We start from the raw sequence: 14,924 nt of genomic DNA, 5'->3' as shown, positions 1-14,924 counted from the left end.
TAAACTCAAATTTCGTGTGATGTTTATCAACACTTTGGATTATAAAATGTGCTAAATTAGTAACAGATCGGCTGAAAAGTTCGTATCGTTTCTATGAGAGGGCGCCACTAGAATTAAGTCCATACCATTTTCAGTTAGTACCAACCTTCAAAAGATACGTGATAAAAGATTATTAGTTTGTGAGATATTGCATTTTGAGTGAAGCTACTTTTGTTATTGTGAAAAAAATGGAAAAAAAGGAATTTCGTGTGTTGATGAAACACTACTTTTTGATGAAAAAAAGTGCCGCCGATACCAAAAAATGGCTTGATGAGTGTTATCCAGACTCTGCACCGGGCGAAGCAACAATTCGTAAGTGGTTTGCAAAATTTCGTACTGGTCATATGAGCACCGAAGACGATGAACGCAGTGGACGTCCAAAAGAGGCTGTTACCGAAGAAAACGTGAAAAAAATCCACAAAATGATTTTCAATGACCGTAAAGTGAAGTTGATCGAGATAGCTGACACCCTAAAGATATCAAAGGAACGTGTTGGACATATTATTCACGAATATTTGGATATGAGAAAGCTTTGTGCAAAATGGGTGCCACGTGAGCTCACAATCGATCAAAAACAACAACGAATTTATGATTCTGAGCAGTGTTTGGAGCTGTTATATCGAAATAAAACCGTCGATATATAACAATGGACGAAACATGGCTCCATCACTTCACTCCGGAGTCCAATCGACAGTCAGCTGAGTGGACTGCACGCGATGAACCGAACCCGAAGTGTGGAAAGACTCAACAATCGGCCGGTAAGGTTATGGCGTCTGTATTTTGGGATTCGCATGGTATAATTTTCATCGACTACCTTGAAAAGGGAAAAACCATCAACAGTGACATTCAAAAAAAACGGCCTCATTTGAAGAAGAAAAAAGTTTTGTTTCATCAAGACAACGCACCGTGTCACAAGTCGATGAAAACCATGCTGAAATTGAACGAATTGGGCTTCGAATTGCTCCCTCATCCACCGTATTCTCCAGATTTGGCCCCCAGTGACTTTTCCCTGTTCTCAGACCTCAAGAGAATGCTCGCTGGTAAAAAAATTAGAAGCAATGAAGAGGTAATCGCTGAAACTGAGGCCTATTTTGAGGCAAAGGACAAATCGTACTACAAAAATGGTATCGAAAAGTAAGATCACTATAGTCGCTGTATCGCCTCTGATGGCAATTATGTTGAATAATAAAAACGAATTTTGGCAAAAAAATTTGTGTTTCTATTAAACGATACGAACTTTTCAGCCGAACTGCTAGAATAGTTATTCATCGTTTTATTTTATTGTGGTGTGCATCAACAATAGAAATATATTTTTTTGGTTATCGTCAATCGTTTTCCCACAAAGATAATAGAAATACGTTCTAAGTTTAGTCACCGTATTCTACATTTCAATGTTACTGTGCTATTGTTTTGGAATTGGAAAAACCTCAGTTAGATATTAATCTGCTTATGGGGGTGACAATTTTATTCTGTTCAGCTCCTGATTCAACCTCACGAATATCGCTTTAAACTTTTGATAATTTTAGACAAGGGCACAATATGGTGTGCTTTAAGTATTTTCTTCTGATCGGGTTATTACACAAAAGCTACACACTTAAAACCAATTCTCGAGTTCGGTATAGTAAAATGCTGATACAGATCGGCATCACAAAATATTGTTTATTGGTCAGAAATCAATATGCTGTGTTCCGAGGTTCGTTTAGTGAATTTTCCGATTTTCTGTAAAGTGCACTTTTTGGCGAGATTTGCCATTTTTACCTATTTTTATCGATATAACTCTAGAAAAAAAATTCCAAGGCCGAGTGTCATATACCAATCGATTCAGCTCGACGAACTGAGCAAATGTCCGTGTGTATGTGTGTGAGTCTGTATGTGTGTTGTCAACAAAGAGGTCGAGATCTAAGAGATAACTGAACCGATTTTGATCAATCTAGTCGCAAATGAAAGATCTTCTCGTCACCCTGAATGCTACTGAATGGTTTTGAGATCGGATGTTTACTTTTTGAGTTATACGAAGTTTTATGTCAAAATTTTCAGCTTTTTGACAATATCTGTGACAATCAACGTTGAAAACAGAATATGTTTTTAGACTTAGATTCCGCACGGTAATAGCTATCCAACAAGCCATAGATTGTTGAAATCCGTTAATTTTAACGAAGATATCGATATTTTTGTGTAAGCGACTTTCCCTCCCATTTTCGTGACATTTTGCATTGGATCGTTTTTTAGCACGGTTTGCTTTTGGCAACATAAATCGTTCGAATATGGCATATGTAAACCAGATGATAGCAAATATGACATTATCGAGTTGAAAACAATTCCATAATTATATTGATTTAAACAGCCATAAATGTTGGAAGAACAGAACACCTATATACCATTCGAATCAGTTCGTCGAGATCAGCAAATGCTTGTGTGATAAATAATTTAACTCAATTTTTTCGGAGATGGCTCAATCGTTTTATATAAAATCATATCCATATGAAAAACCGTTTTCTCCCAAACAAGGTTTCTGAATTTCATTTGGATCCGATTTCTGGTTCTGGAACAATAGGAGGATATGTGAAACGAAATTAAAATAATGGAACCCATTTTCCTCGTAGATGGCTGAACCAATCTAAGATAAAAATAAAATCTATGAGCCGTCTAAGATTCAAATGAAAGGTCTTAAGATCATAGAAAACATCTTGCTTTTTAGTCCGACCCGACTTCCGGTTCAGGAGATTCAGGGTGATTAGTATAAAAATGTCCATTTTACATAAATTAATCAGGTTTGTCGGGTTTGCAGATTTCTATAGTCGATAACAAAATAAACTTATTTCAGTTTTAGCGGTATTCAGATTTCGGTCCGGGAGGTACCCAAAAATTAAATTCGCACTACGATTTCTTAAAGATGTCAACACCGATTTTCAAAAATTTGGAATCAAATGTAATCTATACAGCTTCTTAGGTTAAATTAACTGACTTCGGCTACACCGATTTTCGAATTCCGGTTCCGGTATCGAATCGTTTTTCAAAGCTCAATCATTTTTCTCAAAAAGGCTAAATCGAATTTTGTGCACAAAAATCCAAATTATAAGACTAATTTTTTCCCGATTCCGGCTTCCGATTCTGGAATTACAGGGTGATGAGTTTTTAAAATTCAAATCGATATAGATCGTTTTGGGTTATGCTGGTTCCTGAATACCGCCTCTGGAAGTACAGTAAATAATGACGAAATACTCTAGAGTGGAACTTACTTCGACATCTCATGGAATGTTAATCGGTTGTCGCACGTTTAGATTAAAATTCGATCAGATTTACAGTTCCGTCATTACAGGGTAATGAGTGATTAGATTCACAAACTGCCGCTTGAAACGACCGTCATTGAAATGTCATGAGAATTAAAACATCGAAAAATATTCATGCAAAAAGGTAAAACACATGCGGATTGATAAAAAAAGGTATCATCTCACTGCTAGGTGGATTGAGCACGTTTTTTTTTGCTGGGGTCATCAGTGAATAACTTTTATGCCAGCAAATGTGTTTGCCGAAAATTCGAAATATGTATTATATGAAATTCGGCAAAAAACCTGTCAATTACGCTTTACATTTACGCTTTACATTTTCGCTTGGCACTACGCTATGATTTTTTGACGCAATATTTTGCAAAAATATTTTGGAAGTAGTTCTAAAGGAGTATGTGATAATCTACATTCAGTAAGTACAACTACAAATTATTGTTGGTTCTTATTTATTTATAGAAAGCGCCTTCCATAATTTGTTTCTATTGTCAAACTATAAATTATATTTAAACGAGTATTGCATTTTGTTTCTTCGGCGCAATTATTGCAGATCCTGCATTACTAATAATTGATAATTGTGTAAATATGAGTAATCTATGCTGCTTCAATTTTACTGATGATTTTCATATTCAAATATGCCGAATTCAGAGACGCTAAAGCTGGTAGTGATATCAGACGACTTTGATAAAAGTGATTGCTCTCTTGTCTGGAAGAGTATTGCAATCGTCATTGGATCTTACATTGTGTCAGCATGCGTGAAATATGAGCCTGCTGAAATTTGTACTATTTGTAACAGGAACTGTTCATGTAGAATGAGAGTACTAATTTGAAATAATATCGAAGGAAGAAGGAATATTATATTCCTATAATATTACACGGCGTATGCCAATGTAATAGTACATAGACGTATTTCGGATGTTAATTACATCCTTTATCAGTGCTACTATTTATAAGCCTAAGTGACGTGTTTAATATTTATGGAATTCAACGGTATTTCAAATTAGTACTCTCGTTTTGTCACAGAGAAGCAGCCCAGCAATCACTTGTGGGCTCTTGTGTTCGAGCTTGCATACAATGGTAATTCATGTGTATGTAATCGTACGAAACGGTGATTTTTAACGAATTTTCACTTGTATGCTTTACGCAGTTTTTTTTAATTTGTATGAGCTTGGACGTCTCGTTATCTGTGCTTTTATTGCTGTTCATCCCAGAGTAGAGGCATAAGGCACTACCGGTAGAAAATTTATTAGCATTCTTAGAGTTTTTTTTGCATCAGTTGTGCTATTTTACGTTTTGGCCAAACAATTAGTAAAGGTTATGCCGAAAAGTCAGTGAACTGGTCACCTCATTATCAAACTGATATTGATCGTATCGAAGCTGTTCAACGCAAATTCATTAGGTTCGCACTCCGAAATCTACCATGGAGAGACCCATTAAATTTTCCAAATTATAAAGATCGTTGCCAACTTATACAGCTGGATCTGCTGTCTATTCGTTGAAACGTTTACAAAGCTGTTTTCATCGCTGATTTAATGCAATCACATATTGACTGTTCTGATCTCCTACGATTGGTCAATTTTGACATTCATCGTCGCAATCTTCATTCTCATCCATTTTTACAAATCCCTCGTGCCAGCTACGGATATAATAAACCGTTTTTCAGTATGTGTCGTTTAGTTAACAGTTGCTCTCAGGACTTTGATTTTCATCTTTTTCGAAATGCGATAAAACGATTGTTTTATGTTTCTTTGTCTATTCAGTAATGTTTATTTTTATCATAGATATAGCAACAGATTACCTGTGGCAAGAACAAATACGATTAAATTAGGATCAGTATTTGTTTGTAACCGTATTTTCGTTCAACCTTCGCTTCGTCTCTTAACAATCTCTATTGAAAACTAATCAGATTCGCTCGCCGAAACTAACCCGTTTGGCTTGCCCCTCATTTTCTCCCTCTTTCACCGTCTTTTTGATCACTAATTAGATATACATGCCGGTTCTAGCCCCGTCGTTCGTCCACGCTCACTTACCACCCCCTCTACCAACCATTATCTTCCCTGCTCTTTAATGGATGGTGTAATCAACTAGTTATAGGTTTAGTTTTAATTGCTAGTGTTAAGCCTAAATGTATCTGTTGAATCATTGTAATCTGTTGATACAAAAGACGAGGAGGTTTTATGCCTGCTGGAGAGAGATTGCCATATTTCGTTTCCATCGGACTTTTCCTTGCTCCCCAAATAAAATAAAGTAAAACTTTTTGCTGAAAATTTCGGTAGTAACTGACATTTGTGAAATATTCCGAGATACTCAGCAATTTATCTTTTGCCGAGATGATTAGGCGATGAAAATCCCGGCAGTTTTTTGTCGTAATTCAGCGAAACGAAGTGTGCAGTATAAGAGTAGTCTTAATAATCATCATTTCAATTCAAATTATAAAATATTCTGTGCTACTTATTCATCGAGATGCGTAGGCCGCTACTTATATTTCGGGATCTGGTCTTACTAATGTCAATAGTTAAAATCTTTCAACACCAAAATAAAGTTTTGATGAACAAGCGCTATTTGTGTTGTTTACAATGAGTTAAAAAATCAATTTGGCTAAAAAATGAAAATTTCAAGAGAAGTATTTCGTTTGATAATTTTTCACATTTTTCGATGTGGATTATCTCAACAAGAGTGTATTGATGAATTTAGTTCTTTGTATAGCCATCGAAAACCACCATCAAAAACCACTGTACATTGCTGGTATAGTAAATTCAATTGTGGTCGTAGTTAAGTCGCCGACGAATTTCGTGTAGGTCGTCCAAACTCAGCTGTTTTGTCAGAAACCTTCGATGCTGTTCTTGATCTGATAAAGCAAGATCGTCATGTAACATACCGTGAGATAGTGGCATCCTTGGGCATTAGTTTCACATGCGTGCATTTAATATTGCATGAACACCTGGCCGTAGAAAAGATTTATTCTCGTTGGATCCCGCACAATTTGACAATCGCTCAAATAGAGGCTCGTGTCGATTGGTGCAAGGAAATGTTTAAAAAATACGTTCGCGGTGCATCACCCGACGTGTTTAAGACCATAACAGGTGACGAATCATGGATATATACGTATGAGCCGAAAACAAAACAGCAATCGACTGTGTTGGTGTTCCAAGACGAGCCAAATCCAACAAAAGTTTTTCGCGCACGAATCACTTCGAAGCAAATGGTCGCCTGTTTTATCAGAAGAAATGTCAAAAAGTAATATATAAAGGGTGATTTTGTAAGAGGTTTAACCTGTTTTAATTCATCTAGGGGTGTAATGATGCCTTTGTCATATTACTCATAACATTATAAATATTACTGTGGAATTCGCAATAACAACTGTTTATTGGATAGAAATAGGAAAGTTTGTTCGGACTTAATCTAACAAACTCTACAAACCCCGTTTACCCTGTACTTCCGGAACCGGAAGTAGTATCCACAACAAATTTAGGAATTCCGTTTGAAACTGTAAGACTGTAAGACCAGTAGTGCCGAACTAAGTTTTTATGTCCACAAACTAACAAGATCTGCAAACCAGAAGTATTTATCAGACAGTTTTGTACCTGTTTTTGACCAATATAATTTAAGGTTTGAAGATGATTTCATGCAAATATTGGCCGCAGCTCCGCATCCAATTTTGGCTCACTCTCTCCAATATATCGGGTGGTATTTCACGAATAATGCCATCGGCCCATAATCCACAGCAAACAGTGACTTTTTTGGGATGCATTGGTAGCTCTTGCAATGTTTTCGACTGGTCTTCACTCCAGATGCGCCCATTTTGCTTGTTGATGTATCCATTCAGAATGGATAAAAAAATGAGCTTCGTCGTTGAACACAATTTTTCGATAAAAAAGTGGATCTTTCTCCAACATTGCCAGCGTCCATTCATGATTCAATTATAGACCAAATGACGATTCATGATTAAAATATATATCTCACTGAAAAAGTTTGACAGTGACACAAAACAAAATGCACGCGTGATCTGTCAAAAGCGGTGTTGCCAAAAAAGATACCAGCAAAAAATTACCCTATAACAATGGACAATGCATTGAATGATCATAATAAATCACGAAACTTATCAAAGCGCGCTGCGACTTTATTTCAATATCTGATAATAATTTCGTGTAGAGACTTATCTGATAGAAAATTATAGGGTAGTGAGCGCGGAACCTATTGAGACTAATATTAATTATGACGGCTTGATGTTCTTATGAAGATTCGATAATAATGGAATAATGTGATTGGATAATAAAGATCAAAGTTGTATATAATTCTTTATTGTCAAATTATCCTATATATTCTTGGAAATAAACATTTTCTTCTGTAGTCGGACTCATACACATTTAAGTGCAGTTAAATCAATTAAAACAGTTCACTTGCTTAACATCAAAACAATCACAATTCAAATAACCTCCACCGAATAGCTTCCGGTTTCAAGCCGTCGCGTACCCATCTCTCGATCAATCCAAATCCGAAAATGCGCAACATTAACGTACACTCCCGGAGTTTGGCTCACACCGCACCCAATGCCCCAAGCCACAATCCCTGTTTGATAGTAGTGGCCTTGACTACCCTCGACGGGGCACACCAGCGGCGATCCTCCATCTCCTTCGCATGCATCTTTACCTTCCTCACCACCGGCACAGATGAAACTTTCGTGCAGTCGGAAACGATGTCCCAACCGAGTACCTCTCAGCAGGGTTTGACACTGATCAGACGGGACAACAGGCAGTTCAATTTTCTTCAGAACTATTTGATATGATCCGGATTTACCGTAAGAATCTTTGCCCCACCCGGAAGCGAAGCAACGCTGATGGTCAAACTGTACTCCAACGGGTGGCAAGCAGATCGTTTGGATGCCTTGATTCATGTCAAACGACGTCTCCAGAAACAGCAGTGCGATGTCATTGTATAGCCCGGCAGTGAAATAGTCGGGATGCGTGATGGTCTCGGTCACCAACCGGTCCTGATGTGGGAGGATTTCATTCTTCGACTGTGTATCCCATTCACCTGCACGGACCTTCAGCTGATCAGGTGATCTGGTTTGAATGCAGTGAGCGCAGGTCAGCACTACCTTTGGATGGATCAACGAACCACCGCTGATGTAAACGTTGACTACTTGGTTCAATGCCTTCTCCTTCATCATCACTGCAATCATCCAGGGAAATTCACCATACTCTGCTTCGTTGTTTCTGTGTCCAATAATACGGAAGTGAATACCGTCGGTATTGCGTTTACCGCAACTAGGCTGCTTGATGCTGGGACCCGAGAGCACCCGCGAGGTACGATTTGCCGTATATTTAATGATATCTTGCTCTTCGCAGCATAGCAAAGAAAAATCTCCGCACGGATTTTCGTTCTTAAATCGAATATCCAAAAGACCGCTGCCGGCCGTGCTGAAATTTGTGCATCGATGTTTCGGAACACAGCGTTGACCTTTCAAGCAACCGGCGATGTCTGGCTGGTTTCTAGGTGAATCAGTTCGGGCAGCAACCGTTAAGCTATTTTCGACCATCGACGAAGCGAACAGTTTGCTGCTACTGGCGGCGACGTTGGCTGGAAACACCAGTGACAACAAGAAGGGCCACCACATCGTGTAAACCGGTCTAACTTGATACGAACGGTGTAATAATCTTGATTAAGTCCACGGTTTTCCTGTCGGGTGCGGAATAATTGACGGTCAGCGACTGTTTATGCCATCGATTTCGATCTGTTCGCTTGCGCCATCAGCTTCAAGAATGGCAACGAATTGGTAACTGCTGCAGAAATGTCGTTATCGAATATCTGAAAATCTGTTTTTATTAGGAAAAATTCTACCTAGAAACTTTGGTTTGTTTACCTAAAAAGCAGATGATCCTTGAGCTTACCTATCGTTACTCATCATGCGACGTGAATTGTACCGGCCATATTGTTTCGGCTCAAAACAATGCATGAAGTTTTGATTGTTTTGTTCCGTACTGCATGGATAAAGCACAGTAAAATAAAATAAAATAAAAATTTTAAGCAAAATGAGTGTTCATTTCTAGGACTTTTCAACTATGTTTAATAATTACGCTGTCACTTTCAAAAAAACTTAGATTTAGTAAAATTTAGAGATACCGCAAATGGTGACTGGACAAAGCATAATTTCAAAATTACCTATCGACATTCTATACAAAAATTCTGGTTTAGTCTGATGGTGCCTTTCTCATTAACATTTGATGGGGAATCGATGCAAGTTTTATACCGTTGTTTTCGACAATCCGGAACCGTCATAGTCTTAGTAATTTCTTACGGCCATCAATTAGCAAGACCTACAAGTTTAAAATTGTTTTGAAAATTTCGTACTTCGTCGAACTCAGATTGCATCACTTTCAAATCACTGTAACTTTTTATCCATTGGGTATTTTCAATTAGAATTTTGAGTAAAACTAGTTCTACACATTGTTCTATGTTTACATTGTGTAAGTGGCGAAGATGGAGTCAGAAGAACCGCGGCGGCGTAAAATAACCTACGGTATCTCGAGTTTTAAATCAGTACAACGAACGTTTAACTGTTTATCGCAAGGAAAAAAAGTTACCAAAAATGGATGTCCGTATAGTGAAAAGGATCACAATCAGGTACTACATGGAATGAGAAGTTCCGTCCCTAACATAGAAAAAGTTGATTTTTTATCATGAAATTTTTTTTATTTTTCAGTATATTCTCCATTTAGAGCTCGAACATGAAGCCCCTTTGCTTTTTCATTTGAATCACTCTTCGAAAAAAACATATTTTGTTTCCCATCATTCATTCGGTAAAGACGGTTAAGAAATTTTGTATTTCTCTTCGGTTTGTGTACAGGGTGCTCCATCTTTTATGGCGGTATGTAAACGCTGAATAACTTTCACATTTACCAATCGAGCGATTGCATCAGATATGTTTTGGAAAAGTCAATTCAGGCTAATTTTTGCCAAGGATCGCTTCCAGAGCTATTAAAAGTAATTTTCATGGCGAGAAATTAATGTTACTCTCAGCTTCGCTTGCAAACTGTGAGAACGAAATCCATGTCCAGTTAATTACATAAGCGGAACAGTTAAAATCCCATAGTATGTAGTGTCGGTATTCAATCGAAGCTTTGAGAATGGAAAATGACAGAAAAAGAGGTTCTGGTATGAAATTATTTCGATTTGTCATATTTTATCCAAGCGTCTCAGAGTTTCAATACTTCGATGAAAGAATGAGAATTGAGATTCTGTTGATGCTCCCTGTAGACGTTAGTTTGGTTTCGTCTTGTCACAGAGGAAGGAGTGACGTTGGCAATTACGCTCTCTCATTTTTTCGATGAGAAACGGAAATGCTTCGTCTCTCTTCGTTTGTTCTGGTGTCGGTCATTTACGAATGAGACAATATTGAAAATGAGGTTGTTGGAATGGTTTCTTTCATTGAGAATGCGTGACAATTTTAAGCTCTGATCGCTTCACACCGAAACAACGCGCTGAAAAAGTTTACACTTTAAATTAAAAGCAGTCGTTCTATTGTATTAACTTAACGAGCATATCGGAAAAAATATCGCGGTGACATTGACAGGCCATCAACTGATTCAACTCACCCCGGAATTCTTTTTGTGGGATTATCTGAAAAGCAAGGTATAAGCCAACTAGCTTCAAACTATTGACTAGCTCAAGGAAAACATTCGTGCTGAAATCGACGCTATAACACCCGAGATGCTCTAAAAGATAATGACAAACGAAGAAAAAAGGAGTCATTTTGTAATTACTAATAAAAGTGGCCACTTAATTGAAATTGTTTTCAAAAACTAGTCCAAAAAATTGTAAGGAATCAAATTGAATAAAATACATCACTTATAGAAATCGGTTGTTTTATCTCAAAGTTATTCAATGTTTACATACCAACATAAAAGATGGTGCACACTGTATCTTGAATAAATGGGAATTTATGGCAACATTTCAAGATAAAGAGATTACTTATCGATAATAAAAACCTTTTTGTTACATAAGACTTGACCATCTAATAATAATGGTGGCACAATCTTAATTGAGTCAATGGTGTTGCATTTTACGGGACGTTCGGACGCGGTTTTACATTAAACACGGTTTTTACTTTAATGTAGATAAAATACAAAACGAACTTTATTCTTTGGCGGTCTGGTCGAGAATGTTTTACACGTTTCGAAGGGAAGTGATAACTATCTCTTCTTCGAGAAGTTTCCCGGTTACACTCTAACGCTATATTAATAAAGTGACAGTTAACGCCAAATTTTATTCGAGGGGTAAAACTCTACTGAGAGATAGGATTTTTAACGTTGCTACAATGGGTTAAGCAATTTTTTCTGAATTTTATGTAGAATAGAGTATTAAAATTTCCGTTTTGCCAAAATTACCAACACAAATGGTCTATATGTCTACGAGGAGAGACGGAGGTTAAAAAAAACATTTTTTAGTCTTCGTGGTTTATGAATGGTCCCTTGTCCAACGAATCAATATGTTGTACAGAACAGAGATAACAAACATAGTCTACTAACTAAAATTTATGAATATATCTTATAGGGTTCATTTTCATTGCTAATAAATGTTAAAATGAATTGAAACCCTGAAACCAACCTTCCGCATTCATAGATTCGTTGAGTGTCATGAAGCGACAAACTGATTAAACTGGCTAACTTTTTGTTTGCTGCGTTCAAGTAACTTTCTCAAAGAACATTAGTACACACTTAAAACTAAAATACCAATATAGGGTTTAAAACTTTATACATGCTTCACCCTATAATGCCGGAATCGGAAGTAGGATCTGAATGAAATAAAATAGTCTATGAGATCGGAAAACCTATTATTTATTTAATATATTTCCGGTACTCCCAGAACCGAGAGCTGAGATTCGCTATATCTGAAATAATAATATTTTAATTTCGCCATGCATGACGCTCTTGAAATTGATTTTTCAAGTATCGCCCTTTATTTTAAATCTAAATTTATCGGAATTGGTTCAGCCAGCGTTGAGAAAATTGAATGCATATTTTTTGTATTATCATTTGCACATATCGTCTTGTAACAGTTCGGCTGAAAAGTTCGTATCGTTTAATAGAAACACACATTTTTTGCCAAAATTCGTTTTTATTATTCAACATAATTGCCATCAGAAGCGATACAGCGATTATAGCGATCTTCCAACTTTTCGATACCATTTTTGTAGTACGATTTGTCTTTTGCCTCAGAATAGGCCTCAGTTTCAGCGATTACCTCTTCATTGCTTCTAAATTTTTTATCAGCGAGCATTTTCTTGAGGTCTGAGAACAGGAAAAAGTCACTGGGGGCCAAATATTGAGAATACGGTGGATGAGGGAGCAATTCGAAGGCCAATTCGATCAATTTCAGCATGGTTTTCATCGACTTGTGACACGGTGCATTGTCTTGATGAAACAAAACTTTTTTCTTCTTCAAATGAGGCCGTTTTTTTGAAATTTAGTCCTTCAAACGCTCTAATAACGCTATATAATAGTCACTGTTGATGGTTTTTCCCTTTTCAAGGTAGTTCATGAAAATTATACCATGCGAATTCCAAAATACAGACGCCATAACCTTACCGGCCGATTGTTGAGTCTTTCCACGCTTTGGGTTCGGTTCATCGCGTGCAGTCCACTCAGCTGACTGTCGATTGGACTCCGGAGTGAAGTGATGGAGCCATGTTTCGTCCATTGTTATATATCAACGAAAAAAATCGGTTTTATTTCGATATAACAGCTCCAAACACTGCTCAGAATCATCAATTCGTTGTTGTTTTTGATCGATTGTGAGCTCACGCGGCACCCATTTTGCACAAAGCTTTCTCATATCCAAATATTCGTGAATAATATGTCCAACACGTTCCTTTGATATCTTTAGGGTGTCAGCTATCTCGATCAACTTCACTTTACGGTCATTGAAAATCATTTTGTAACAGCCTCTTTTGGACGTCCACTGCGTTTATCGTCTTCGGTGCTCATATGACCAGTACGAAATTTTGCAAACCACTTACGAATTGTTGCTTCGCCCGGTGCAGAGTCTGGATAACACTCATCAAGCCATTTTTTGGTATCGGCGGCACTTTATTTCATCAAAAAGTAGTGTTTCATCAACACACGAAATTCCTTTTTTTTTTCATTTTTTTCACAATAACAAAAGTAGCTTCACTCAAAATGCAATATCCCACAAACTAATAATCAGACAGCTGTCAAATTTATACACGTATCTTTTGAAGGTTGGTACTAACTGAAAATGGTATGGATTTAATTCTAGTGGCGCCCTCTCATAGAAACGATACGAACTTTTCAGCCGATCTGTTAGTATTGTAAGTCGGATCCGGATAAAATTCAATAGCATTCTAGGGGAAAGTATGATCTTCTAATTGAATATTCGTCACACATACTATTTACTCGATTCCAGGAATACCCGAAATAGTAGTCAAAAGATTCCAAGATCGAGCTCAATACGGTTTCTCAAAGATAGTTTGACTGTTGTTTTACCAACTTGGAATAAATTTAACGGTCTTGTAGTCCCTTAGGTTGCTGTTGAATTTTATCCGGTTCCGACTCCCGAGCAGGGTTATCATATTTAAAGAGTTTTCTGTAAAACCAAAGATTTTTCATCTATTTTTCTAAACAGATTCTGCGTCACGGATGATAGATTTGTTAAAAATCTGCAGATTTATACAAATTTTTTATAATATTTCGCTGAATTGAAATATTTTTATAACGTTTCTAACAGATTTTCACGAAAATATGTATAACAGGTGATAAGCAGATTTCTCAGGTTGATACACAGATTTTGAAATAACAGCTCTGCTCTCGAGTCCGGAATTTGGCGGCGATGAGTAACGCTCGTATATTTATGTTGACGAAAAACAGTACATTTTGTAGAAAAATTAAGAAAATGCAGTACTTCGACCTACATTTTTTTACGCATTTTGTTTAGAAAATTGTAAATAAAAACAAAATAAAAGTAGGATTTATCAATTTTTAGCGGTTTTGATGTAAAGTCTCCATAACTCGCTCAGTTATTCAATAATTGACGAGAAAACAGCATAAACACTCAGAGAAAAAATGATTCAAAAAAAAAAAAAACAAACCTAGAGGCAGTGCTCGAATCTGCGCTCCTATGCATTTCGTACATACGCGTTTACGTAAGCTCTAGTTGGTTAGAGCTTACGTAAACGTGTATGCACGGAAGTCATTTCTTTTGTTCGAAGAAATAATTCCTTTGTTTAATTCTTCAAAATTGTGAACTTTTTAACTGATATCAATTTGTTATGCTTATTCATTAATTTATTGGGCAAAAGCCAACTTAGTTCACTTTGGATAAAGACGTATTTCATCTACTACTTTCGAGATTTTTAATTGTCTGAACCAGAACCAGAAACCTTTAACCTTTTCAGTTATTTAACACTATTTATACTGAGAGGTGTTGAAAAGCACCTTTTAATTTTCAAATTGAACATTTAGTATGATAGTTGTGCAAATAAATCGACGATGTTGCTTTCTTCCAGCTCATCCTGGATTCAGAAATGTTCAAATGCTGTACTTATTTCTACCAAGGGTGTCTTTTTACACCCTGAGGATTTCA

General features: G+C 36.8%; 1 protein-coding gene across 1 annotated transcript; it reads right to left on the bottom strand.

Moving 5' to 3' along the window:
- Nucleotides 1-7,644: 7,644 nt before the first annotated feature.
- On the bottom strand, nt 7,645-9,265 carry LOC131427747 (phenoloxidase-activating factor 2-like). Its single transcript, XM_058591208.1, has 2 exons — nt 9,187-9,265; nt 7,645-9,131 (listed from the first exon to the last, which is right to left on the bottom strand). The coding sequence occupies exon 2, from the start codon at nt 8,938-8,940 to the stop codon at nt 7,750-7,752; it is 1,191 nt and encodes a 396-aa protein (XP_058447191.1). The 5' UTR covers nt 8,941-9,131; nt 9,187-9,265; the 3' UTR covers nt 7,645-7,749.
- Between the last annotated feature and the right edge of the window lie 5,659 nt (nt 9,266-14,924).

This window comes from Malaya genurostris, chromosome 2 (assembly GCF_030247185.1).
Source record: "Malaya genurostris strain Urasoe2022 chromosome 2, Malgen_1.1, whole genome shotgun sequence".
Lineage (NCBI taxonomy): Eukaryota > Metazoa > Arthropoda > Insecta > Diptera > Culicidae > Malaya > Malaya genurostris.
Note: the sequence above shows the minus strand (reverse complement) of the source record. Positions and strands in the feature narration are given on the sequence as shown.

What these genes read in the sequence shown, in the direction of transcription:
- LOC131427747 (XM_058591208.1), bottom strand. Translation starts at nt 8,940, where the DNA reads ATGTGGTGGCCCTTCTTGTTGTCACTGGTGTTTCCAGCCAACGTCGCC.